The sequence below is a fragment of the Narcine bancroftii genome, chromosome 7 (genome assembly GCF_036971445.1).
Source record: "Narcine bancroftii isolate sNarBan1 chromosome 7, sNarBan1.hap1, whole genome shotgun sequence".
NCBI lineage: Eukaryota > Metazoa > Chordata > Chondrichthyes > Torpediniformes > Narcinidae > Narcine > Narcine bancroftii.
In genome coordinates, this window is record NC_091475.1 from 172,340,456 (window position 1) to 172,367,797 (window position 27,342).

Below are 27,342 nucleotides of genomic sequence, written 5' to 3' on the forward strand. Positions count from 1 at the left end.
GAGCTGGAGCAGGGCGGAATCTTGGACTGAGCGGTTGGCACTGAAAAGAGATTGGAAGTGTTCTGACCATCGGTTGAGGATGAAGATCTTGTCGCTGAGGAGGACTTTGCCGTCTGAGCTGCGCAGCGGGCTTTGGACTTGGGGTGAGGGGCCGTACACAGCCTTTAGAGCCTCGTAGAAACCCCTGAAGTCGCCAGTGTCTGTGCTGAGCTGGGTTCGCTTGGCGAGGCTAGTCCACCACTAATTTTGGATCTCCCGGAGTTTGTGCTGAAGATGGCTGCATGCACGACGGAAGGCTTGTTTCTTCTCTGGACAGGACGGCCTTGTAAGGTGAGCCTGGTGGGCAGCTCGCTTCTTTGCCAGCAGCTCCTGGATTTCCTGGCTGTTTTCGTCGAACCAGTCCTTGTTTTTCCTGGAGGAGAAGCCCAGTACCTCTTCAGTTGATTGCAGTATGGTAGTCTTCAGCTGATCCCAGAGGGTTTCAGGGGACGGGTCCGTGAGGCGGATTGCATCGTCGAGCTTTGCTTTGAGGTTTGCCTGGAAGTTTCCTCTCACTTCGTCTGACTGCAGGTTTCCAACATTGAACCTCTTTCTGGGGGCTTTACTGTTCCTGGGCTTTGGCTTGAAGTGAAGGTTGAGCTTGCAGCGAACTAGCCGGTGATCAGTGTGGCATTCCACGCTGGGCATGACCCTGGTGTGGAGCACATCTCGTTTGTCACTTTCTCGCACCAGGATGTAGTCCAGGAGGTGCCAGTGTTTGGATCGGGGATGCATCCAGGTAGTCTTCAGGCTGTCCCTCTGCTGAAAAAGGGTGTTTGTAATGACAAGCCGCTGTTCTGCGCAGAGCTCCAACAGGAGGCGCCCATTGTCGTTGCACTTGCCGACACCATGCTTGCCCAGGATTCCTGGCCAGGTTTCTGAGTCTTTGCCGACGCGAGCGTTGAAGTCGCCAAGGATGACAACCTTGTCGGCTGTAGGGGTGCGTTGGATGAGGTTGCGCAGGTCAGTGTAGAACTTGTCCTTTTCTGCTGGTTCCGCCTGGAGGGTTGGAGCATAGACACTGATGAGGGTGATGCGACGCTTGTTTTGAAGGGGGAGTCGAATGGACATGATTCGGTCCGAGTGGCCTGTCGGAAGGTTTTCGAGTTTGGAGGCAATGGAGTTCTTGACCATGAAGCCTACACCAGATAGGCGTTGTTCATCCAAAGGCTTGCCAGACCAGTAGAGTGTGTAGCCCGCGCCGCGTTCTTGGAGGCTTCCTACATCTGCCAGGCGGACTTCACTGAGAGCGGCTATGTCGATTATTAAATCAATTCAACGTCTAGTTGGTAAATATTCATTTTCAACATGTTAGATTGTGTGACAGAGTATATAGATATGTTTTTGGGAGATAAATTAGGAAACAGATCTTATTTGAAATACTGGAGCTCTGCTAATGCAAGACATAGTGGCTTCTTTCAGCTTTTGCGAGAGCTTTGCAGAGTGCTCAAGAGACTTCACTAATGGACTGTTGTTTACCAAAGGCAACAGATGAAAGAGAATGCTGGAGCCGCTGCTGTCAGGAAAGAGAACTTGATGTTGTAAGAGAGTCATGTGGTTTTGTAAGCAGAGAGAGTCAAGCAGGCTTTCTGTCAGAGAGAGAGAGAGAGAGAGAGAAGCAGAGATCACTTGACAGTGTTGCAGCCAGCAGAAGTAGCTGGGACTGGAACAGGACAAGCTGGTAAGCTTGTCCACAGCCCGACTGGATGACGGCCTGGTCAATGCTCTTGTGGTTCATGCAAGAGGAGAGGACTGTCTGTCTAATGTTTCACTTGGAATAAGGGAAACAAAAAGGAACTCTGTGGTGACCTGAAAGAAAGAGGTTATCATCTGGAGAATCCTGATGGGACAAGTTTCATCAAGCAAGACACTGAGGTGACTGATGGAAGTACATCAGTTGTGGATGTCCTGGAACAACAAATCTCTCTCTGAAAATCGACAAGAACTTTCCTGAATGGTAACCATTTACCTTACGAGCACCAAAACCTGGTGAACTTTATACTTGTTAAATTCTGTGCACAGCTTAAGAATTGCCTGCAACTAGTGAACGTGGAGGAATGAGAAATGAGATTGGACTGTGAACCAAAGAACTTTTCTTAAATTTACACACACATTACAAACACTTGCACTTAGAATTAGAATGGGTTAAGTTAAGTTAAGTAGGTTAGTGATAAGTTAAAGTTTGATTCTCTTTTCATGTTTAAAGATAATTAAAAACAACTTTTGTTGAAGTAACCATTTGTCTTGGTGAATATCTATTGCTGCTGGGTTTTGGGGTCCTCTGGACTTGAAACAATTTTGTTTAAAGTTTGCATTGCTCAGGTTTAAAAACACACCTGCTGAAAATGTATTTCACCTGAGAAGTGAAGCTTCTTTTGTACATTCCTATAACTGACACTTTGTGTTTATTTTATAACTCTTGTTGCTTGTATTTCTCATACCCAGAAGAGTGAAATCTTGTTTTAGGAAATTTGCAAGCACTTCATATATCTAAATTAGAAACCTGTAGTCTGTCATTTAAAATTGTAGTCAGAGGAAGGATATTTCTGCCAGCAGTAAAGTTGGTAATCCTGAAACGTTGACTGCCTTTTGCTCTCTATGGATGCTGCATCACCAGCTGAGTTTCTCCAGCACTTTTGTGTACTGCACTCAACCCCAGTATATGCAAATTTCCTCTTCACATCTCATTTTGATGCTTCTTTCTGTGAACTGATGCTGACTTTCAGGAATTAACTGATATTTGGAGCCTCAATTTGATTTTTATACGTGTTGTATTTGCATGGTGTGTTAATACTAACAACAAAAAAGCAAACACTCTTGAAAGTGATCTTTCATCTACTTTATAATGTTTGGGTTTTTTTTCCTCCATAGAAAGATTTACCTGATTTAGATCATGAAGAAAATACCCCTGAAGAAAACTGGGATTTGACATTTGAAGTAAGAAGTTACTAAACATTAATAAAATATTGAGTTCTTGTCCTTTGTGAATATGTCCTTTGTCATTGAAGCTTAGTTTTAGTATTGGTCATCAACTTCTGCTAACTCTTCATCATGCTCTGGTTGGGCTACAGGGTGGAATGGAAGGATGGCTGGAGTTTTTTTTTAAATCTGAGCCCAAGCCATCAACAATTGGGGATGAGGGATCTTGTTATCATTTATATAGATGGATCAATCTGACCTCCAGGATATTACAATCTGAAACTAAATTATTTGATGTACTGTAACTGGAGTAACCATTTTTATGTTGCTTTCTACATTTTAAAAATTGAACTCTTAACCATTAGAACTCTAAGAAATACATTGTCCTTAGAACATAGAACAATACTGCACACAGTACAGGCCCTTCAGTCCTTGATGTTATTCCTTCCTTTAAAAATAGTACTAAACCCTTCCTACCCCATAACCCTCTATTTTTCTTTAATCTAAGAGACTCTTAAATGCTCCCAAAGTTTCAGCCTCCACCACCATCCCTGCCAAGGCAATCCTGGCACCCACAACTCTCTGTATATAAAAAAAAACCTTACCTCTGTTGTCTCCCCTAAACTTCCCTTCCTTACCTTTGTACTTTTTTCTTCTGGTGTTTGCTGATCTTGCCCTGGGAAACAGCTGGCTGTCCACCCTATCTATGCCTCTCATAATATTGTAGATTATCAAATCCTTCTACACTCCAAAGAGAAAAGTCCAAGCTCTGATAACCTTATCTCATAAGACTCGTTTCCCCAACTAGGCAACATCCTGGTAGATCTCCTCTGCACCCTTTCCATAGCTTCCAAATCCTCCCTATAATGAGATGATCAGAACGATATTCTAAGTGTGGTCTTACCAGAGATTTAGAGAGTAGTAACATGACCTCTCTACTGAATTCAATCCCCCTATTAATGAATTCCAGCATCCCATAGCCCTTCTTAGCTTTTGTCTTAACCTGTGCAGCAACCTTGAGAATGTATGAATTTTAACCCCAAGGTCCCTCTGTTCCTCCACAGTCATAAGTAACTGACCATTAGCCCTGTAAATCCATCTGCCACTTTTCTGCCCAACTCTGCACCCTGTCTATATCCTCTTGTAACCTTCGACAACCTTCATGTTCATCCACAACTCTTCCACCCTTCATGTCATCCGCAAACTTACTGACCCATTCTTCTACCTCTTGTTAGGTCTGCTTTGTTCATGAATGAGTGAGTCAGACACCAGACTGAGTCGAAATCAAGGTTCTTTGTTCTTTATTACCGGATTGTAACACTTGCAACTAACAGTGTTAGTTGGAGAAGGCGCATTCTGCTGTTATCAGCAAGTGGTGTTTTTTTTATACCTCAGGATACGTACTTAGTAAATTATCATACCATGACATTGTCCAATGAATAAACTGTTGCTATCCTTCTCTGTTAGTCTGCTGCACATCATTCTTGTTAGTGCAAAGCTTATCTTGAGTGTACAAGGTCACATCTGCATTCTGTTACTCCTTAGTACTGGGTGACTCCTTCTCCGGTCCCATCTCATGATGTTTTTACCTTACACTCTTCATCCAGGTCATTTATAAAAATCACAAAGAACTGGGGTCCCAGAACAGATCCTTGTGGCACTCCACTAGTCACCGACCTCCAGGCAGAATATTTTCCTTCCACTACTACTCTCTGCTTTCTTCCTACAAGCCAATTTTTTATCCACACAGCCAAGGTTCTATGGATCTCATGACTTTCTGGATGAGCCTCTCGTGGAGGACCTCATCAAATGCCTTGCTAAAATCCATGTAGACCACACCTACTGCCCTACCCTCATCAATTTCTTTTGATACCTCTTCATGAAATTCAATTAGACCGTGAGGCACAGCCTTCCCTTCACAAATCCTCATAGATCCTATCCTTAAGAATCCTCTCCATTAGTTTGCAGACCACTGACGTAAGACTCACCGATCTTTAATTCCCAGGGTGCTCCCTATTACCTTTTTTTAAACAAGGGCACTACATTTGCCATTTTCCAATCCTCCAGCACCTCCCAGTGGCCAAAGAGGATTCAAAGATCATAGGTACTGTCCAGCTCTCTCTCCTCTCACTTCCCATAGCAGTCTGAGGTATGTCACGTCCAGCCCCGGGGACTTAGCCTTCCATAAAAACAAAATGAGAAATTTCTTGGCCAATGTAGAAAAATAATCTAACAGGTTGGAAATCTGTATTCACAGGGTTTGCTGTCTTCACAGTTTGAAACAGTTGTATTACCCAAGTATGGCTATCCACTGTTACCTTTGCCTGGAGAGGTTTTTCCTGTCATTGTAAAGCACCTGGAGACTCCCAATCAGGTATGTGCTACTTTTTCATGGCAGATTTCAGATAGATTTTATTTGATATTATTTCAAAGAAATACTATTGAAATACTTTTAATTGAATAAGTTTTTTAAAATGAGAATCCAAGAATCCACAGAATAAACATGAATGACACAAAATGTAAAACCAATTATGCAAATTTACCAATTTAGAAACCGCAAGCACTTTTTTTAAAAAAAAGAAGCAAGTTTAATTCCTTCTGACTAAAATTTTTTCTTCTTTTTCCCTGCCTTCCACACCATCGAAAACGCATCATTTGATAGGAGACATTAAAACTTCTGAAAGTCATGCTGATATTGTACTGCTCATTTCCCAGCAGGCTATGAGTCGAATAAAAAGAGAAATCCTTCTCCGTAGGATTGACCCTTCTCCAAATATCCACCAAATTTAAGTCCTTCATCAAAGCCCCAATTTATGTCGCCATCTTTGATTTCTTTATAGTTTTTGGAGATCTATCCAGTAAAGGATCCAAAAAACGATTAAAATCTCCCCCAATTATGATATTGTCATTAGATTGATTTAACAACAAAAAAAGCATCAGAAATAAAACGCTCATCATCCACATTAGGTGCGTAAACATTGAGGAAAGTCCAAGATTCAGCAAAAACTTTACAATTCACCCTTAAGACCCGCCCAACATTTCCTTCGATATTTTGTAATTCAAAAGGCAAATTCTTATGAATTAGAATTGCGACACCTCTTGCCTTAGAATTAAATGAAGAAGAAAACACATGTCCAACCCAATCTCTCTTCAAGTTCAAATGTTCTTTTTCAGTCAAATGAGTTTCTTGTAAAAAGGCAATGTTCATTTTTATTTTCTTAATATAAGCCAAAACTCGTTTTTGCTTAATCGGATTGTTTAACCCCTGAACATTAAAAGTTGCAAATTTCAAATTAGACATCCTTACAAATTAACAATATAATCTCTCACTACAAAATATCGCTCCCCTTATAATAACTGAAATCACTATCCCTCCCCTAGATATTTAAAGAAAATATTTTTAAAAAATATTAATTATCCCCAAAAAAATCTACCCAAAGGTAATAACACCCTAAAAAACTGGGTGTGGTAAATCCCACTAGTGGCGGATGACTATCAAAGATTTCAGTGCTATCCACCACACCCCCCCAGCCAGAAATACATCATTCACATCAACACAATCAAATACTGTAAGTATATTCAACTTAGTGATTCCATTCCCAATTATTGTTCCAGATCTTCAATGTCAATAAGACTGTGTTAAAACTTCTTTCTTTCCTTTCTTCCCACTTTTCCCGTTCTTCCCATTCCCATTTCCATTTGCCTTCTTTTAAGGCGACAGCGGTGAAGATCTTCCATATCCTTGCAAATCTGGTAGTGAATTAGCAAAGATTAATGCATCATGGTCATTTTCAAAAAATTGAGATTGAAAATTACCATAAAAGACTTTTAATACTGCAGGGTAACGAAAAGCAAATTTGTAACCCTTCCGCCACAATATTTCTTTAGCCGAGTTAAATTCCCGATGTCGCCTAATAATCTCTTGACTCAAATCTGCATAGAAAAATACTGTTATTTTGGACCATCATTGGAGTTTGACTTTGTCGTGCCTTCTTCACCACCAACCGTACTATCATTTCTCTGTCCTGGTATTTCAAACAATGAATTAAAACCGCCCGTGGCAGTTGTCCTGATAACGGTTTCTTTCGTAACGTTCTATGTCCCCTTTCCAATTCTAAGTCTTCCGAAAAAAAACTTCTTGCCCAACACCTTGGGAATCCAGTTCTTAAAAATTTTTTATTGGATTGGACCCTTCAATATCTTCTGGGAGACCCACAATTCTCACATTATTTCTCCGACTTTGATTTTCCAATGAGTCAATTTTTTTCAATAAGAATTCCCCAATCCACAAAGGAATCTTCCATTTATTACATTCTTTCCCTATTACAATCAACTTGATTTTTACATTCAAAAAAAGCTGTTTCAATTTTTAAAAAAATTTCTTGCACTGATTTAATACACTTATTAACATCACTCATCACTCTTAACTGCAGACATATCTTCAGACATAGTAGTCATTTTGGTTGTCACTTCTAAAAATCCTTGAGTCATTGTTTAAACATATTGTCCATTTGATAGCAATCCCTTCCAGGACTGTACACACAGACTCCATTCCAGTTCCACTTTTTGAGGCCTACCTTCTCTGGTCTCCACCTCCAATTGTTCCTGTGAGCTGCACCGTAAAGGTAAGTCTGCTTCTTCTTCCAGTGTTGTCGGTCCCTTCCCGGTGCGGCTGCGGATCTGTACACCCGACGATGGCATCCCGACCACGTCGGGACGCTGCTGCTCGGGCCCCCCCCCACAGCCCACGCACAGTCCAACTGGTCCCGGACCCTTGAAGCACCGTGCATGCCTGGTAAGGCCAGGGACTGCACAGGTGTGACTTCCGACGCCATTCTGCGCTTCCCCAGCTCACCTGACAGCAGCCTGGGCTCAAGGGCTCTTCTCTCAGCCAAGTCGCCCGCGTGCCCGACATTGCAGATGTGAGGTTCGGCACCGGCTGAACTCATCGTCAAGCCGGCGTCATCTTGCAGAGGCAAGGTCAGCGCCGGCGTCATACTTAGCCGGGCAGGAGTCCTCTGTGCCTTGGAGGTTCCAAACGTCAGGTCCGTGGCTTCAATTGAAAAGGTAGGCCTCAATTCTTCAGCACTTTTAAAAGGTAATTTCTTCTGCAGTTGAGTTTTCGTTTTTTTTTTTACATGAGTAGCCATTATAACCCTCTAATGTTCCCAAAAGTAAAAATACAACTTTTAATCACTATAAACTTTAAAAATGGTTTCTTAAAAAACTAGCTGAGGGAGGGTGGGACCGCACGTCTGTCCTCTACGCCATCTTGCCATGCCCCTGCAATCTCTATCATTGAAAGAGTTCTCAATGAAGTACAGGCAAGTTTCAGGCTTAATCTTCCCTCTTGTAGCCAGTTCCTATTCCTCAACTTTTAAGAAAGTGGTTTACAGTGGCAAAGGAACATAGTACTTAAGCCGGTGACTATGTGTGACCTTAGACGTGCCAGCCATATCTGCTTATTCAATCAAGGGCTTGTTTAGGAATCAATCCAATACTCTTCAACATCTATGACTGATGTCTCCAGTGCAGTATCAGCACTTGGATTAGTCATCTGGGCCTCCGCCATTGCCCTGGTTAATGTAACAATGAACAAAATCTCAAGGAATGGGGACAGTGTTACTGGAAATTGTATCTCAATCCATCTAAACCATAGCAAAGTGTTATAAGACCACATTTCTGCAGATATAGTGGAATATGGGCTCTCTAACGTACTTAAGTATATGGCTGTCAATTCCCCCACCACCACATAAAACTAGGGATAGTGAACAAGCCTGCAGAACCAACAATGAGACAAAGGAGCAAAGGCTCTGAGAATGACCTCTTTGCCTTGCTGTAACAGGCCCTTCTGGCCCATAAGCCTGTGCTTTCAAATACCTACATTTCTGAAGGGTGAGAGGAAACTGGAGCACCCAGAGGAAACCCACACAGACATGGGGAGAACATACAAACTCTTTACAGAGAGCGCCAGATTCAAACCCAGATCGCTGGCACGGTATTTGAGTTGTGCAAGCCATGCTGCCCTATATCTTGGCTGCCTTCTTGAGACAACACCTCACATGCATGTCTTCAATTGATAGAAGATCAGAGTCCATGATGGACTTGACTACACAGCTGCTAGATAAATACAAATTGTATAATTTAAATTTAGACATGCAGCACGGTAACAGGCCTTTCCAGCCCACAAGCCTGTACTGCCCAATTACATCCAAGGGTGGGAGGGAACCAGAGCACCTGGAGGAAGCCCATGCAGGGAGAACATATAAACTCCTTACAGTGCCGGATTTGAACCTGAGTCACTGGCATTATAACAGCATTGTGCTAACCATATCTAGAAATAGCAGAATATTTTGAGTTAATGTTCATAATTTTGATAATGAATGAAGATGGATAATGCAACACCTTTCAAGAAGGGACAGAGCTAAATAATTGCAGCCCTGCATAAAGAGACATAATTCTTCAAGTCTAACTCCAGCTGAATTTAAAGAATGCAACAGCCAATTCAGATTTATTAATCTGAATCTCTTTTGGTCAGAAAATCATACTTTTTGAGAAAATAAATGGTGCTGTGGCATACATAAACTTTCATTAAGCCATAATTAAGATAACAAGATAATAGAAAAGTTGTTAAGAATAGAATTAAAGGGAGATTTAGAAACTGAATTTAAAAACTGGTTAGGTATGCTGTGAGGAGAGCAGGAATTTCTTAATGTGTAGTATTTGCTAAGAAAATCTTTTTTGGTTTTTTTTCTACTTCATTGAATGGAATAAAAAGTTATTCAGACTTGCAAATAAATTCAATGTTAGTAAAAGGAACATTTTGTTATATATTGCTATAAACAATATTGGATTTATGTCAAAAGCGAAAGAATAAATTGAGTTGTCACTTTGACTATATTAAAACTTCTAGGTTACTTGAAATACAATATATCCAAATTTAATTTGATATAAAATACAATAACAGGATGTTCAAGTTGTCTATTAGAAAATAGAAAGTCTTGAAGATGGGAAGAAAGTCATTTGTATTGAAACTCTACTCGTTGAAAGGAACATGGGAGGAAAAAGGTGGAAGGAGGATAAAAACCTCTCCAACAATACACCCACTGTCAGAGACTCTCAAATGCTGATAGGGCAATGTCAGTTAACTCAAAACCCACAGAACCAAAGTGGAAACAAGCTCCTGACACCACAGATGTAACCCAAACTACCAGCCCCAACCACCTACTCCACGGAGGTCCCAGTGCCATGGCCACCTACTTCAACATGAGCCCTGGCCGCTGACCCAATATAACTCCTGACGCCATAGCTGCCATCTCCATGGTGAGTCCCATGGAGCTCCTGATGCTTCGACTGCCAACTCCAGTGCTGAACCAGTCCACCGACCTGCAGGGGATCCTGACTGGAGCCTCCCATGCTGACTCCAACCATGTTGCTCCTGACACAGATGGCTACTGGAGTCTTGATCTCTCTGCTGGATCCCACTCACAATCCCCTCACTACTCCTTCCCTATCCTCCTAGACCTCTCCCTTCTCCACCTCCTTCTGTGGTCCCCTCCTCCTCAACTCCCCTACCTCCACATCACTACCCCTCTTCCCTCCTCTGACCTCCCCAACCCTCCTCCCACCAAACCCCCAACCCTCCTCATCCTCCCTCCAACCTCTCCCATCTCTACCCTCGGGCCTCCCTGACCATCCACCACCCCCAACACCCTCCACAACAACGATTTCCCACTCTTGACCTTGCTTGGTCTTTAACATCCCCTCTGACCTTTCCCTCATTGAGACGGAGCACTCAGATCTCAGTAGAGGCCTCACTCCCCCCCCCCCTCAACCCACCCACACCTAAATGAGTTCCATGCATGCCACGATGCCAAACACTTCTTCCTCCACCTCCAGGCTTATTTCCATGACTGTGACTCTCCACCCCCTGCCCCCCAACCCAAGACTCTTTCTCCTGCTTCAAGCGGCCTTCCTCCTCCAGTATACCTTGTCCTGACCCACTCTGGACCTTTTTATTTCCAATTGTCACCAAGACATAAACCATCTCAACTTCATCACTCCCCTTTCATATTCTAATCTTACCTCCTCTGAACGCTCCGCCCTCTACTCTCTCACCTAAATGGCTTGGGGCGAGTCCAGCCTTGATTGGCATGTGATGTGTCCTCTGAATAGGAGCCTGGTTGCGTCACCATGTAGCGGCCACGATCTCTCCTTTACATCTGCTCATCACTTTTCCCTCCCCCTTTCCAGTTCTTCCCCCTCCACCCACTCAGACATCCCTCCTCCCCCTGATTGCTGCTGTCCCCTCCCTCCTTTCTCCACTTATCATCACCTGCCTTTGCCCTCCACCCCCCAACATTTCTCCCCATCCTTTTATTTGGATGCCTGCTGACACTCTTCCATGCCTTGATGAAGGGCTCAGGCCCAAAATGTCAGTTATGTACTTTAACCTTTGCTATATAAAGGACACTGTTTGACCTGCTGAATTTCTCCAACATTTTGTGTTTTTACTTCAACCACGGTGTCTTCAAATTTTTGTGATTTACAATGATGGACTCTCCAAGAATATGCTTTTATAACAAAAGGATGAAAGAACAAATGTAGAAACAACTTGTTCCAAAGTAAATCCATTGCATTAAATGTAAGCATTATGGGGCAGGTTACGGAATTTTTAAAAAATAGTTTAGCAATGGAATATTCATCGAAAAGAATAGATTGGAATTTCAGATTGAAGGAAAGAAGAAAAGAAAAAAAATTAAAGGAACAAAGCTAATATTAGGACTAGTATTTTATTCGCCTGGAGGATTAAAACCAAGTTATTTATTGGAATGAATGGCACGATATAATGTAATTCTCTGGAATTTGCTTTATTCAGGTTTATGTTTCTCTTGGTACAAGAAAAGATGTTGAATCGGACAATTATACTGATGGTAGTGGCATAAGCTATGAATCTAAAGATGACCTTGAGCAATCTCTAAGAGAGCTTAATCCAAATGCAGGAGCACTTGCTTTGCTTACAGATTTCAGATCTGGTATGGACTACGAGATTCATTTTGTTCTGCTCTATGACAAAGTATAACCTAACATGTCAATCATGCTGTATTTTAATAGCAAGCCCTATAATGTGCTGCATAGGAAGTGCTTAATTTACAGTTGCCTGATTTGAGAATATTTCCTACACTACCATTAAAATTTTGAATACTTTGATTTACAATTTTTTGCCATAATAAGTGGCACATTTCTCTCCACCAGTATTTTGCTTATTCTAAAGGTACAACATTTCACTTTTCAATTTTTTTCCATGTATGTATCTTTATTAAACTAATGATGGCTGTCACTCAGTTACAATAAATCCATGGTAAGTGGAGCATTAACTTGAGTACCTTAACGTTAATGGCATTTGTTCCCCAGAAAAGCAATCATATAATGTGATTGATGATGGGCATAGCTATAGTTGGTCTGTTTCCATATACTCCATATAATTAAGTACCTTATCACTTTTAAAATGCACTGAAAAACGTCAATTTTGCCTTATGCAGTGGTGACCCGCAATTGCGGAGATCGGGCCGGCACATCGCAGGGTAGCAGACGTGGACAGAGATTGCTAAAACAACTCCCAGGACAACAAACCAGTGGGGGTAGAAGCTGGAGCAGCATCAGACCAACAGCCCTAAAATGACAATGGTCAAACTGCCCAGCTAACTCAGCAGACATACGCTAGGGAAGAAGGACATTCATATGCATGGATGTTCCCACCCGTTATTGTTAATCATATGGCTGACACAGTCAATCAGCAAAAATGGCAGGAACTTGGAACAGTATAAAAGCAGCCTTTCCAGCCCTAATAAAGAAGTGAGCTTAACCTGCCTCACTGTGTGTGTGTTTCTTTGTAGCAGTCGGCTACAATGCCAGCTTTTAATTGTTGAATATTAATATGCTGCATCAGTATTCCAGAGATTGGAAGATTTTTTCAATTGGGAGTAAGTGTAAGTCACTAAGTTTCAGGGCAATGGGTAGTTATTTTAGATGAGAACTTTGTGGAAAGTGAAGTGGCAGAATGGGCATTATAGAAAAATTCTACATGTACATGAATATTTCATAACCAAGGTATTTCATCAAATTCTAGATAGGATCCTCGAGAGGAGATTTACTAGAATAGTTCCATGATAAAAGATTTGAGCTATAATGTCACACTGGAGAAAATGGTTGTTCTCCTTGGAGCAAAGAAAATTGGAAAACTGATGGATATGCAAGATTCAAAACTTGAAATAATTAAAGCATTTTAATAATTTTAAGGGTAAAAAGGAACAAATAAGGGATGGGACTGCTGTACTAGGTGCCTGTGTGAACATCTATGCCTAAAGCATTCCATTATTCTACAGTGTAGGTGTTCTTTTTATGTTCTTGCATGAAATCATTATTAGATCATAGAATTAATCAAAAATGCTAAAATAACCATAAGCCTTTGCTTCCAACACTTCTGAAATGAATTAATAGAGATCATGTAGGCATAAGATCTATAATTCACTTTTACAGTTTTTAGAAAACTATCTGATTCCAGAATTCAGTACTAATATTTCCACAAGATCAAGAATAACTCTCACCACTGAATTTTTACTAAAGCCTTGACATGATACTTTTGTGTCTTAAATATAAATGCAATTGATAAATCTATTGCAATAAAAGGCATGTTTTCTGCCAGTGTTATATAACCGTATAATGATATATATTTTGGCCCTTCTAGTCCGCACCGAACTAAGTACTCTCCTCTAGTCCCACCTATCTGCACCCTGTCCATAACCCTCCATTTCCCTTCCATCCATATACCTATCCAATTTTTCCTTAAATGACAATATTGACCCTGCCGCCACTACTTCTCCTGGAAGCTCATTTCACACAGCCACCACTCTGAGTAAAGAAGTTCTCCCACGTGTTACTTCTAAACTTTTGCTCCTTAACTCTTAATTAATGACCTCTTGTTTCAATCTCTCCTACTCTCAATGGAAAAAAGCTGATCCAAATCAACTCTATCTATCCCTCTCATAATCTTAAATACCTCTATCAAATCCCTCTCAACCTTCTACAATCCAAAGAATAAAGACCTAATTTGCTCAATCTTTCTTTGTAATCTAGATGTTGTAACCCAGGTAACATTTTTGTAAATCATCTCTGCACTCTCTCTACCTTGTTGATATCCTTCCTATAGTTTGGTGACCAGAACTACACAGTACTCTAAATTTGGCCTCAGCAATGCCTTGTGCAGTCTCAACATCACTTCCAACCTCCTGTATTCTTTGTTCTTTTTTAAATCTGCTTATCAATTTGAAATTTTATATTTTCTTTATAGAAATGCCTTGTCTAGTTAAATACACCGATGATCGATGGTACAGAGCAAAAGTACTGTCAGTAGATAAACTTCATCCATTGATGATTCTTGTGCAACACGTTGATTTTGGCTCTACTGCATTGCTTCCACATAATAGGTAACTAAACAAAAAATAATTTAAGATTTCTTATGTCACTGTATTTTCTTGTTATGATGAAATACTTTTAATCAGTGTGTTTGTCTACCAGTATCCGATTAAAGGTGCAATTGGGTGAGTTCTTTCATAAATATAATTATGACCATGGCCCATTTTCAAAGGTATTTGAGAGAAACTCAGTGGAATCTCATGTCTTTCCTAATTAAGGATGTAGAACTACTCAAAAGTTGTTTCATTAAAAATTCAGCACGTTTGCATGGCTTTGTTGCTCATTCTCTTCCTCACCTACCAAAAAAAAATCACTAGTGGGAGTTGTCTATAGGCCCTCCCCCCAATAATAACATTGCACAGGCAATAAACCAAGAAATATTGGAGGAATGTTATCGTGGGGGACTTTGGCATGCATATAGATTGGATGAATCAGATTGGTCAAGGCAACCTTGAGGAGGAATTCATAGAACGGGGTGGCTTTCTTGAACAGCATTTTACTGAATCTACAAGGGAACATGCTATCTTGGATCTTATCCTGTGTAATTAGTGAGATAAAATTATTGATCTTGTAGTTAGAGATCCTCTTGGAGAATATAATAGTTTGGACTAAAACAAGTATATTATGCCTAGACAAGGGTAACTACAAGGGATGAGGGAGGAGTTGACTAGGGTAGAATAGAAATGCAAGTTATATGGAGGAACATTGGAGGACTTTCAAAGAGATTTTTCATGGTGCTCAACAAAAGTATATTCCAGTTAAAAACAAGGACAGTAAGCCTTGGATAACTAAGGAGATCAAGGAAGGCATCAACTAAAAGCTTGTACGTTCAAAGTCACCAAGAGCAGTGGGAAACCAGAAGATTGAGAAACATTTAAGTAGGAACAAAAAAGGCAACAAAGCAAGCAATAAAGAAAGGTAAGGTAGATTGAGAAAATATTACCACAAAATATAAAAGCAGACAGTAAAAGTTTTTATAATTATATAAAATGCAAAAGGATGGCTAAAGTGAAGATTGGACCTTGGAAGATAGAAGGGAGAATTTATATTGGATAATGAGGAAATGCCCGAGGCTTGTCAAATATGCCAAAGACCAATGGATGGAGATGAGGACCTGGCTGTAATAGCTATCACTAAAGAGGTCATACTCAAAAAAAAACTTTAGCGTCTAAAGATGGATAAATCCCTTGGTCCTGATGGAATGCATCCCAGGGTACTGAAAGAAATGGCAGAAGTTATAGTTGATGCTTTGGTGATAATTTACAAAATTCTCTGGAATCTGGGCAGATTCCGATGGTTTGGAAAACGGTGAATGAAACGCCTCTATTCAAAAAGGGAGGTAGGAATAAGACCAGGGAACTATAAACCAGTTTAACATCTGTAGTTGGGAAAATGATTGAAGCTATCATTAAAGAAGAAATAGAGAGGCATCTGGAGTGAAATGGATCTGTCAGGCAGTGCAGCATGGATTAAGCAAAGGCAGGTCCTGTTTGATAAAATTGCTGGAGTTCTTTGAGAATATAACAAGTATGCTAGATAGAGGGGAGCAGGTGGGCATTGTTTACCTGGATTTCCAGAATTTGTTCGATAAGGTGCCACATAAAAGAGTTGTACAGAAGATAAGGATGCATGGAATTGGGGGTGATGTACTCGCATGGATAGAGGATTGGTTAACCAATAGAAAGCAGAGAGTTGGGGTGTAGGGATCTTTTTTTTGGTCGGCAATTGGAGATGAGCGGGGTATCACAGGGTTCAGTGGTGGGCCTGCAACTGTTCACTGTATATATAGATGATCTGGAAGAGGAGACAGCATGTAGTGTATCTACATTTGCTGATGATATTGAGTGGAAAAGAAAATTATGTCGATACAGAGAGTCTGCAGACAGATATAGATAAGTGAGTGGGAAAGGGTCTGGCAGATGGAGTACAATATTGGTAAATGTAAGGTTATCTACTTTGGAAGGAAGATAGAAGATCAGAATATTACTGAATATTACAGAGAAAAAGCCTGTTTAACTCTTCTTGCAAAAACCACATGATCCTCTTAGAACAGCAAGCTGCACTCCCAGACAGCCTGTGGCTCTGAACTACTCCTCTGATCTCATCTGTTGCTTTTCAAAACAACAATCCATTGGTGAAATCTCTTGGGCACTCCCCAGAGTTTTTGCAAAGGTTCCCAGGAGCCGTCCTGTTGGGCTTGAGCAGAGCTCCAGTATTTTAAATTAGATCTGTTTTGAAGTATTTGTATGTGACCTACACTTAAAAAAAAACCTGCCCCAATTTCTCTCCCAAAAACTTATCAATACAAACATAAAATAATCTGTCACAATATGCACTGAACTCCTTGCTTGGTGCAGCCATATGTGTATTTGTTTTTTAAAAATTACAATCGTATACATTAAATTAGCTGAGAAAGATAATAAATATAAAAGACATAATAAATATTCAGTTAGTGCAAGAATAAATATTCAGTAAGTAGTGTAGACTGGTCTTTTTGTGGTCCTGGTGTAGTTTATAGGTAGTGAGGGGAGGTTCAAGCCTGATGGTCATTGGGGGTGGAGAGGGGTGTGAGAAACAGTTCTTGAACTTGGAGATGCAGGGTTCTGTACCTTCTGCCTGAAGGTAGCAGCGATAAGTTGTTGTGACTCGGGTGATGCAGGCCTTTTATGATGTTGGCTGCCTTTTGAGTCAGTGTCTCACATAGATGTCTTCAGTAGATTGGAGTTCAGAAACCGAGATGGACTTGGCTGTTTGCTACTTTCTGCAGCCTTCTGCATTTCTCAGCATTTGAATGACCAAACCAGGCCAATATGCAACTATTCAGTGTACTTTCCATAGTAAATCTTTAGAAGTTTGGTCAACATGCCAGATCTCTTCAGATGTGGGAAGTAGAGATGGTGGTATGCCATTTCATGGTTGCTTCTATGTGCTGGCTTTATGAGAGGTTCTCTGATATGTGGACCCAGAAACCTGAAGGTATGAACCCTCTCCACTGCCATCCCATCAATGCAGACAAGTGTGTAGCCCTTTGGCCTTCCCTTTCTAAAATCCACAGTAAGCTCCTTGGTCTTGTGGATGTTGAGAGCAAGGTGTTATTCTGGCACCATCCAACCAGATTCTCAATCCCCATCCTTTATTCTGACTCATCATTTCCCATTATTTAACTAGCAACAGTGGTGTTGTCGGCAAATTTATAGATCACGTTGGAGCTGAACTTACTTATGTATCATGAGTATATAGGAAATAGAGTAGGGGCCTAAGCACAAAGGCTTGAAATCCCCATGTTTGTGATGTTGCCAACCTTTTCTAATTGGTTTACCAATGAGGAAATTGAGGATCCAATTGCAGAGGGACACACATTATTGGTTTTGCTGGTTTAGTGATGTTGAATGTCAAGCTGTAGTTCATTAACAGCCTGACATAGGTGTTCTTGTGGTCCAGGTAATCTAACGCAGAGTGGAGGGCCAGCTCGTGATATATGCTGTTGTGACAATAGCGAATTGAAGTGGATCCAGGTCCTTCCTGAGACATGAGTTGATTTGCTCCATAACCAATCTCTTGAAGTGCTTCATCAGGGGAGACACAGGTGCCACTGGCTGATTAGTCATTGAGACAAGTCACCTTGCTCTTCTTGGGCAATGGTATAATGAAATGGATGGACTCTTGAAGCAGTTACGGATCTCAGACTTTCGCAGTGAGGTTAAAAAAAAATCCCCTCAAGCTAGTTGGTCCACACAGGTTTTGAGGATGCTATCAGGTACACTATTTGAACCAGGGTTAACCCTCCTGAAGATTCTTTTCACATCAGACTCACAAACTGGGGGGGGGGGGGGGGGGGGAGGGGGCGGAGGGAAGAAGTTGCGTAATCTTTCCCCCTGTAAAAGCGAGCATGGAGTTCATCTGGAAGATGACCTTGTAGGATGTTATAGAGTGCATGCCCTGCCACATCTGGTCAGTGTATGTCTGGATCCCCAGCTTAGTCCAGAATTGCCTTTTTGCATTGGTGATAGCCTTGTGATGGTTATATCTGGTCTTTCTGTATCATCTGATCTGAATAACACATGTCTTCAACAGTTTAATTCATCCCTGGCCTTTGCCTGGAAACTTCAACTGCACTTTCTTGTTAAATAATTGGTCTGTGTTAGTCTCAAGATTGGTTGTAATTTCATGTTGTGTCATTGCTTATTAGAAGCTTTGTGCTGTCATTTCAAGGAAAACGGTTCATCACAATATACACAATTATTGCAATAATAAATCCTCAGATCCTATTCCCTTTTTATGAAACAGTGGAAACATTATGAGGTCCTTGAAACCCTTTTTAAGTTAAAGCAGGTGGAAACAAGAACCAAGATCATGGGCTATGTGATTGTAAGATCCATCTTCAGGGTCCATTTTGCAGTGTAGTCAATTACTTCATCCATGATTCCTTATGAGACTTTGATTTATATTCTACGGTGTTCCGCACAAGCAATAAATTCAACTTTTTTTTTAAATGTCAGGCTTCGCCAGATCCCTGAACATTTGATGCAGTACCCAGTACAAGTCATCAAAGCTAAATTAGCAGGATTTAAACCACCAGCATTAATGAATGGAATGGACAGGCTTGTTTACAGCCCCGAGTGGTCCGTGGAAGCACTGTGGACAATGGTTGACATTGTACAAAGGAATCAACTTACAGCATTCTTGATTGTGAGTAGTTAATTTGTGCATTAAGATTCTCATCGATTTCCTTCCGCCTTTATTGAATAAACTGACGAGTTATGCTTGTACGTAAATCAGCTGATTTATTTGAAGAATAAGCAGATTAACATAGATGGAGACAAGTTGTGACATCACAAACCTTCAATAATTAATGTTTTTAATCAAGTTTATGTGGAAGAGAAAATTAATATTAATCCATTCCTTTAGTGTTATTGTTCCCCTTTCAAAATTACTTTGTTTTTGCCACAACAGTAAATATTAGAATTTATCATTTAAAAAAAGCAGAGAATTAAATTCCTGTTCAAAACATGCAAGAAATCTTCCAAAAATAGAGCAAATGTAGTCTTTATTTTGTATTTTTCCATTATTATTGTTTTATTCATCTTCAATCACTGATTTTTAAAATCTAACCTACTCTTCAGAGTTTACATCCAGAAATTTCTTTATTCCTGTATGAAGAAGGATCACTCATTCATCTTCCACTTGTGGAAAGGGGTCTTGCAGATTTGGATATGTGATGGTGAGTTTTCAAATAATTTTTGTTTCCTTGCTTTCATGCCCATTTCCTATCTTAATATTATTGTGGTTTAAATGGAGATAAAGGTGACTTAAAGTTTGAACATTTATAAGGGAAAATAATTGACTGAATCTCTGTAACAGGTACCCACAAGATAATGAACATGTTGACAACTCCCTTCAAACAGGTTACGGCTTTTTTGACAATTGTGCTAATTGCAAACTGTTGTTGTTCTTGGTTCACAATAAGGTTATGTATGCAAATCATTTCTGAATTATGGTTAGCATATCTTCATTTCCTTTAAGTATGATTAAGCCTTTTGAAACTACATTTATACACCTTCCAGTTTGTGGCATTTTGCCTGTAAACATTTTCCTTTTATCAAGTTACTGTCTTCCTTGCAATGGGATTGCAACAATAATTTTTCTTAATATCATACAAATGGATCATATTAAATGTACTGCTGAAGGCTTGCAGTTCATCATTTTTGTGCTTTTGTTGAGTTTTGTAATTGGTACCAAAATGATCTTTTCAATAAAATTTGTTTTTGACGTAACTCGGTTGTATCTTGGGATGATTAAGACATCAGTAACATGATTTGTGTACAAAAATATGACTGAGGGCTTAATACTATTTCTGCATCAAACAAATGTCAAGAATCTTTATGTATTCTGCAAGTTGGGTTCTTGCAGAATGAAAGGCATCAGAAGTAGAATGAGACTGGAGTCATCCATTATGAGAAAGTTACCCCATGTCAAACTGTCAAAAATGTGAACACTACATCAACAACTGAAGTTTGTTATTTTTGACTCAAACATTAAGGTTAGCCTTTAAACAAAATATAAATTCAAGAAAAATGATTTGTAGCCATGCAGCAGATTTTTTTAAACTTTACAAAACTGTTACTCATTTCCATTACACTGCAACTACCCCTTGAGCCTGGTATAACTGGAGCTAATTTGTACCTGAAGTTAAACTAAAGTTCCCACCTGCTCAATGAATGTGTCTGAGCACCACTTAGTTTGCAGTAAATTGCTGACAGCAACTTCTGGATTTCCATCTGAAACTTGGTTTTGCAAAGTAGTAGCATTTGCAGCATTATGCACTGAAGTCCGCAACGCCTTTACAGCACCAGGGATTGGGACCAGACTGGGATTCGAATCTAACATTGTTTGTACTTGTGTCTGCATGCGTTTTCTCCAGGACCCCCAGTTTCCAACCACCATTCAAAAAAAAAAAATACCAGGGTTGTAGGTTAATTGGGTGTAAAATTGGGCAGCGCGGACTTGTGGGCTGAAATGTCCTGTTACTATACTGTCTAAACAACATTTTTTTTTACAAAGTCAAGTGAGCAAAATCCCATCTTAACCTAGAACTCGGTCTGCTGAGAAAAATTGTACCCTGAATTCATAGTACAACGGTTGGAAATTTACAAGTACAATAAAGTGATTCAGTTTTCATGATTTTTTTTGTTGGATTGAAATTGCAGAGAAATAGCTTTAAAAGAAAAGTTGTTACAGCACCATTGACTTTAATGGAAAGCATGAATATGCTTCAAGTGAAATTATAAGACTCCAGATATTTATCATGCAGTTTTACCTTAATTCAATTATTAAATGGATTTATTGAATAGTTAATTAACATGTAAGTACAAGCATTTACAAAATAAATAATGTGAAATGGTCAAACAGTAAATGGATCTTTTAAACATATTGAGTAATTTGCAATTAAAAAAAAAGGATCAGTGGGATTTCCTGTCCATGATTATATTGCCTTCTTTGTCTTTTATTCTTACTCTTCCTGAGCTGTACTTGGTTTCCTGCTGGCCATTTAGATAAACAGTTTTAATAGTTCCATCAGGATACTCCCGACTTTTGAAGCTTGGTGTGTGTATTTCCCTTTGTCCATTATTAAATTCGATAATCTTGTTACCATCACTGTGCAAGAAAAAATATTTTTAGAATATTGAGAGAGAGCAAGTCATGTTGGCAGGTAGGAAAATATTACAAGAACCTCATATCCAAAACAAACAACCAAAATAGTTTGGACAATTGTTAGGCATTAGGATACAGAAAAATCATTTTATGATTAAGATATTATGGTGCAACCTAAAGACAACACTTTTTGATAGTGAATTTACACAAAACTCCATCATCTTGAAGATTTGTCATTTGACTTGCATAGTGTGCCGATTCTCACCCTCCATCTTGCATGATGGGGATCCCAGGATCCCTCTAGATTTAACAGTTTCATTAAAATATTACAAGTATAACATCAATAAAGTAAATCATGTGGGGGCATGGAAGAGACTGTAATCTGGAGCAAAAACAGTATCTAAAGGAATTTAACATCTAAAGCAGCATTCGTGGGAGAAAAAGAATGGTCAACATTTTTGGCCAGGACCCTTCAAAACTGAGTGGGGAGATGGGCAGTAATATGAGCACAAGTTGGGAGGGGAGAACAGAAGAGGCAGCTGTTTGGCAGGTGCCAAAGAGAGAAAGAATGGAAACAAGAGTCAGGCTGAGAAAGATGAATCACATCCATGTAGATGATAAATGGAAACAAAAGCTGCCAGTGCTGGAATCTGAAGAGGGATAAGGCACAGGTGGGAAAAACGAGTGGAAGAGAAAGGGTGATGAGAATGGTTGAAGGTGCGTGGGAAAGAAGTAACTCAGAAGAGGAAACTTTTTTCCTGAAATTTCATATACCATTGCTCAAACAAAATAAGTCTTATTCCTCTCTCTGGTAGCGGAGAAGGTCAGGGATGCGAAGCATGCAGCTTGGGATGGTCATTGCAGGCAGGACCCGGATACTATGTGAAATGATCCTCAAGTCTGCACTTGGTCTCACCCCCACAAAAAAGACCACATCAGGAACTCGGTCTGCAATAGATGGGTCTTTGCCTCACCTGGAAGAGCTGTTGAAGTCTCCAGTTCGTGGTGAGGGAAGAGGTGTAACTGCAAGGACTTCATGCAGTTTCAAAGAAAGTACCAGGGGTCATGGGAAGATGAGTGGACAAGCGACTCATGGAGGGAGCAATCCCTGTGGAAGATAGAAAGGGATGGGGAGGTATAGATATGACGAGTTGCAGCTGGCAGAAATGACAAAGGATGATGTGCTGAATTCAATAGCTGGTGAGATATTTGAGATCAAGAGTAACCTTTTCCTGTTCTTTTTGGGAGGGGGTGGGAGGAAGAAGAGTGGGAGCAGAACTCTAACAAGAAATGCAGGAGATAGCTCAAATGACCACAGTTGAGGGGAAGCGATATTAACTGAAAAAACACATTTCAGATGTCCTCTAATGGAAGGCCTCATCCAGACCAAATGTGGAAAAACTGGAAGAAAGGGATGGGAGGAGGTGCTATCCAGGTGGTTATCTATATTTACAAGGGATTAATTTTAAAGCTTCTGCCTAGTGGAAATTGGGTGAAGCATACATTGTAGCAGATTACTTATTTATCTCAGAGTTGATGACCCTAAGTAATATTTCCAAATGTTTAATAGTTATTTCAATCAATGATTTAGAAAAGATCATTTTTGTTTGGACCAGCAATGCCATAATGCCTGTCTCTGCATCCTTGATAATAACCTTGAATGGTGCATTAATGATCAAAAGCTGTGAAAGGAAAAAGATTTCTGTTTAAAATGTTTGTTATTGGTGAAATAAGTGTCATAAGATCATGCAGATACTGTAGATCAGAAACTGCCCCCTAAACTCTCATTCCACTGTAAGTATACCTTATGCTTTAAGTGCTCTGTGATGAGTAAGGGATTGCTTAAGGTGATATGTGAGTGGGAAGGGAAGGTGAAAACCACTGCTCTGGACCCAATTGTTAATGAAATATTTTGCTTGAGAAAAACTGTCATTGTCCCATTTCCTTTGGAGTTATGAAACTGTGCACAACAAGTCAATTAGGTATGATTAAAATAGAGGTTTTCAAACTTTTTCTTTCCACTCACATACCCCGTTAAGCAATCCCATCCTCATCACAGAGCACTTATGCCATAGGGATTGCTTAAGCTGAAATGTGAGTATGGAGGACAGTTTGAAAACCACTGCTGCAGATCATAGAAATGAACTATTTATTCCTATTTCTACAATTATCAGTTTAACTGAAATTTGGTGGCATGGTTGGTGTAACGGTTAGCACAACGTCTTTACAGCACAGCAACCTGGGTTCGAAACCTGCGCTGTTTGTAAGGAGTTTGTATGTTCTCCCCGTGTCTACATTGGGTTTCCCTGGGGGCTCCGGTTTTCTCCCACTGTTTGAAACGTACCGAAGGTGTAGATTGATTGGGTGATATGTAAATTTAAATACAGATTGCTTTTGATAGTTTACTTACAGCTGCACACGGACAATTGTTCCATCAGGAAACACATTCTCTTCATGACCATCTGCAAACAAGTATTTAATAGTCTGGTCTGGAAAGGTAATTTCCTTTCTACCATCTGGGTAATGTTTCTCTGAAATTACACAAATCAATATCTGTATTGTTATACAATTACATCCAATATGCTTTGGCCATAATCAATTATTTATTGAAAGTTCTATTCCTTAGAAACTCTGCTTTTTTACATTTCATTATCTAAGTTAGCCTGTATCATTCCAATTAATATTCCGTCTTTAATATCAGTTTCCAGATGTTTCATTCACAACTGGTTTCTAAAGATTGAAATTCTGTTTCGAATTACTGCTATAACTGGAAATTAAAATGCTTCACATCAGACAAATAATGATCATCAACAACCTTCTGTTAAAATTAATAAGATGTTGCACACAATACTAAGTGTTAATCATCAACTAAAGATAGTGGGTCAAATGACTGGAGCATCAAATTTAGATGTACATGTTCGGAGCCATCACCAACATTTGTTTAGTTCCTCTCAGTAAAGTTTTGGTGCAATGCATTAAAGAACTAATTCGACCCCATTTTAGCAAATTATGTTTATATTAATACCCATATGATGACTTCAAAACAAGATGCCTCGTGGAACATTAAATCATCTTTAAATATTTCCTCATAGTAAATTTTGTTAATGAAAATGCCTTTTTGAGCATGTTTTGGGCGAGAAGTTAAATGAAAAAGCAGAAGCAAAAGCATGTTCAGAGTACTTCTCAGCCAAGCTGCTGACCACCACTGACAGCCTACTTCCACCTATGTACTGCTCTGCTTCAGTCCATCTGCTTCTTTTATAGTATATCTCAATTAAAATTGGATAGGCCAATTAAACATTTCACTTACCCATCTGATTATTTGGGAATTGCAACATCTCAAGACCATCAGGATAAGTTGTATGTGTCGTCCGGGCATCTGCATAATAGTATATCTGTTTTTTAAAATGCATTTGAAAAGACAGTCAGCATAACTTTGTGGAAAACTGTGGTTCATGAATTTGACAGTTTTTTTTTTAAAAAGAGGTCACCAAGAACATTGACAAAGGGAGGGTAGTAGAAATTATCTACACGGACTTTAGCTTGGTCTTTGACAGGGTCCCACATGGTATGCTGGACAAGGTCAAATCTCACATGATAATGGATGAGCTGGCCAATTAGATACAGAATTAGCTCATAACCAATGATGTGTTGCAGGAATTAGTGCTTGGTCCAGTCTATATGAATGGCAATATAGTTAACATGGTTAGTAGGTTTGTGCACGACACCAAAATTGGTGATGTAGTGGACAGTTAGGATTATCCAAGATTACAACAGGATTAAGTGGGGCCAAGGCATGGCAGATGGAATTTAATTTGACATTCAAGATGGTAGGTTAAACCAAGGCAGGACTTGCACAGTGAATGATAGGGCCCTGGGGAGTACTGTAAAAGAGAGAACCTTGGGATTCAAGTATATGGTTCCTTGAATGTGGCAGCACAAGTAGACAGCATGGTGAAGAAGGCATTTGCATGCTTATCTTCATTGGTCAGGGCATTGAGTATCAGAGCAGGCAGATCATGTTACAACTGCTGAAATATTGGTTCGACCACATTTGGAGTATTGTGTGTAGTTCTACCCAGCTATAGGCAAGATATTAAGCTGAATGGGTCTAGAAAAGATTCACAAGAATGGAACTGATACTCTTTTGAGTACAAGGATAGGCTGAGACTTTTCTCTCTGAAGCATAGGACTTTAATGGAGTGGTGGGGGAAGAATCTTAGAGGTTTATAAAATCATGAAGGCATAATGTAAAGTCTGTCTTTTTCCTAGGGTAGAAGTAGCTGATGTAACATTATCAATTCTAATAAATGTTTAGTTATTTTCTCAGAATATGCATTGTTGACAGCTATTACATTGGACAAGAAAGATTTTGCTTCCTGAACACTTTTGGCTGCATTTTATGGATTTGGGGCTGCTGATCACAAAAATCACCGTTAAAAAAGATACGCAATGGGAAATTTTTAAAGAAAAATGTTTGTGATTTCCTGTCATATTTTAAGTCTACTTCAAGCATGCAAAACTATGAAGTGCAACATGTCACTGAAAATATATATTTTGCATTTGCACTTAGAATTTTTCTCTGCTGATATTGGTGCAACCAGTGATGAACATGGTGACCATGGAAAAGTGATATCAGAGCAACTGGAATGCATCAATGTAGGCCAACTTTTGTTGTACACTGACACAAGAGGCATCAGATGCTGAGTACAGACGAAAATTAGCAGCAAAACAATTTTAGATCAGTTGAAATTAATGCAATGTGTCAGCATTATTATGCGATTAAACATGCTAAATTCAATAAAAGTTAATTTAATGTTTATACAAATTCCTACATGATAGGAAATCTGTTCAGTTTGAAATTACCTATCATAATCCCTAATTATTTTTTCAGGAAGCAAACCTTTTGGAAAAAAAGTTGTTGTCAGGTGTTATCATTTTTAAAAAAATATAATTTGTTGGCCATTCTGAGAAACATTTATACAGCTTTGTTGAAGCATTGTACCATATTCAATTTGATAAATATAGAACTTTAAGAAACTATAAGCAACACCAATTAGTTGAAGAAAATTAGTGACACTTGAGGAACTGCAGGTGATGGAAATCTGGAGCAAAAAAAAACGAACATTGGAGGAACTCAGAGGGTCGAGAATGGCCAATGTTTCAGGTCTGAATCCTTCATCAAGACAAATTTGAGATAGATAATATGACAAGCATATATGTCAGTACCAATTGGAAACAGTGTCTCTTCACTGACTATCAACACAGGCGCACCTCAACAATGTGTGCTTAGCCCACTGTTCTACTCACTATACATCCATGACTGTGGGCAGGCACAATTCCAATGTTACCTACAAATATGCCAAATCACAAACGACAATGAGGAAGCGTAGAGGAGGGGTATAAATCAGCTATTGAGTAGTGTCACACCAACAACCTTGCACTCCATGTTAGCAAAACCAAGATGATGATTGTGGACTTAAGGAGGAAGCCAGGAGAACACGATCCAGTTCTCAGAGGGCTCAGAAGTGGAGAGGGTCAAGAACTCCAAATTCCTCTGTCAACATCTCTGAGGATCTGTCCTGGAGCCTCCATGTTGATGCAATCACGAAGAAAGCTTACCAGTGGCTATACTTTGTGAGGTGTTTGAGGAGATTCTGTGTGCCATCAAAGACTCTCAAGCTTCTACCATGGAGAGCATCCTAGCTGGCTGCATCCCTGTCTGGTACAGAGGTGCCAACTCTCACAACAAGAACT

General features: G+C 39.8%; 2 protein-coding genes across 7 annotated transcripts in view; one reads left to right on the forward strand and one right to left on the reverse strand.

Annotated features, from left to right (window-relative positions):
* The window catches only part of rnf17 (ring finger protein 17), a 174,729-nt gene extending 154,522 nt beyond the window's left edge, over positions 1–20,207 (forward strand). The window contains exons 29-35 of the mRNA XM_069891323.1: positions 2,911–2,976; positions 5,216–5,332; positions 11,837–11,993; positions 14,309–14,444; positions 18,933–19,122; positions 19,557–19,654; positions 19,795–20,207. Coding sequence (XP_069747424.1) covers positions 2,911–2,976; positions 5,216–5,332; positions 11,837–11,993; positions 14,309–14,444; positions 18,933–19,122; positions 19,557–19,652 — 762 coding nt within the window. The 3' untranslated portion in view covers positions 19,653–19,654; positions 19,795–20,207. The remainder of the gene's footprint in view (positions 1–2,910; positions 2,977–5,215; positions 5,333–11,836; positions 11,994–14,308; positions 14,445–18,932; positions 19,123–19,556; positions 19,655–19,794) is intronic.
* A 1,037-nt stretch (positions 20,208–21,244) lies between these two features.
* cpap (centrosome assembly and centriole elongation protein) overlaps positions 21,245–27,342 on the reverse strand; it is a 106,154-nt gene continuing 100,056 nt past the window's right edge. For 5 of the 6 annotated variants that reach the window (XM_069891330.1, XM_069891324.1, XM_069891327.1 and 2 more), the window contains 3 exons: positions 24,896–24,980; positions 23,996–24,116; positions 21,245–21,588 (listed from right to left, as the gene is read on the reverse strand). In XM_069891330.1, the coding sequence (XP_069747431.1) occupies positions 21,393–21,588; positions 23,996–24,116; positions 24,896–24,980 (402 nt within the window). In that variant the 3' untranslated portion in view covers positions 21,245–21,392. The remainder of the gene's footprint in view (positions 21,589–23,995; positions 24,117–24,895; positions 24,981–27,342) is intronic. The other variant, XM_069891326.1, reaches the window with a different exon arrangement.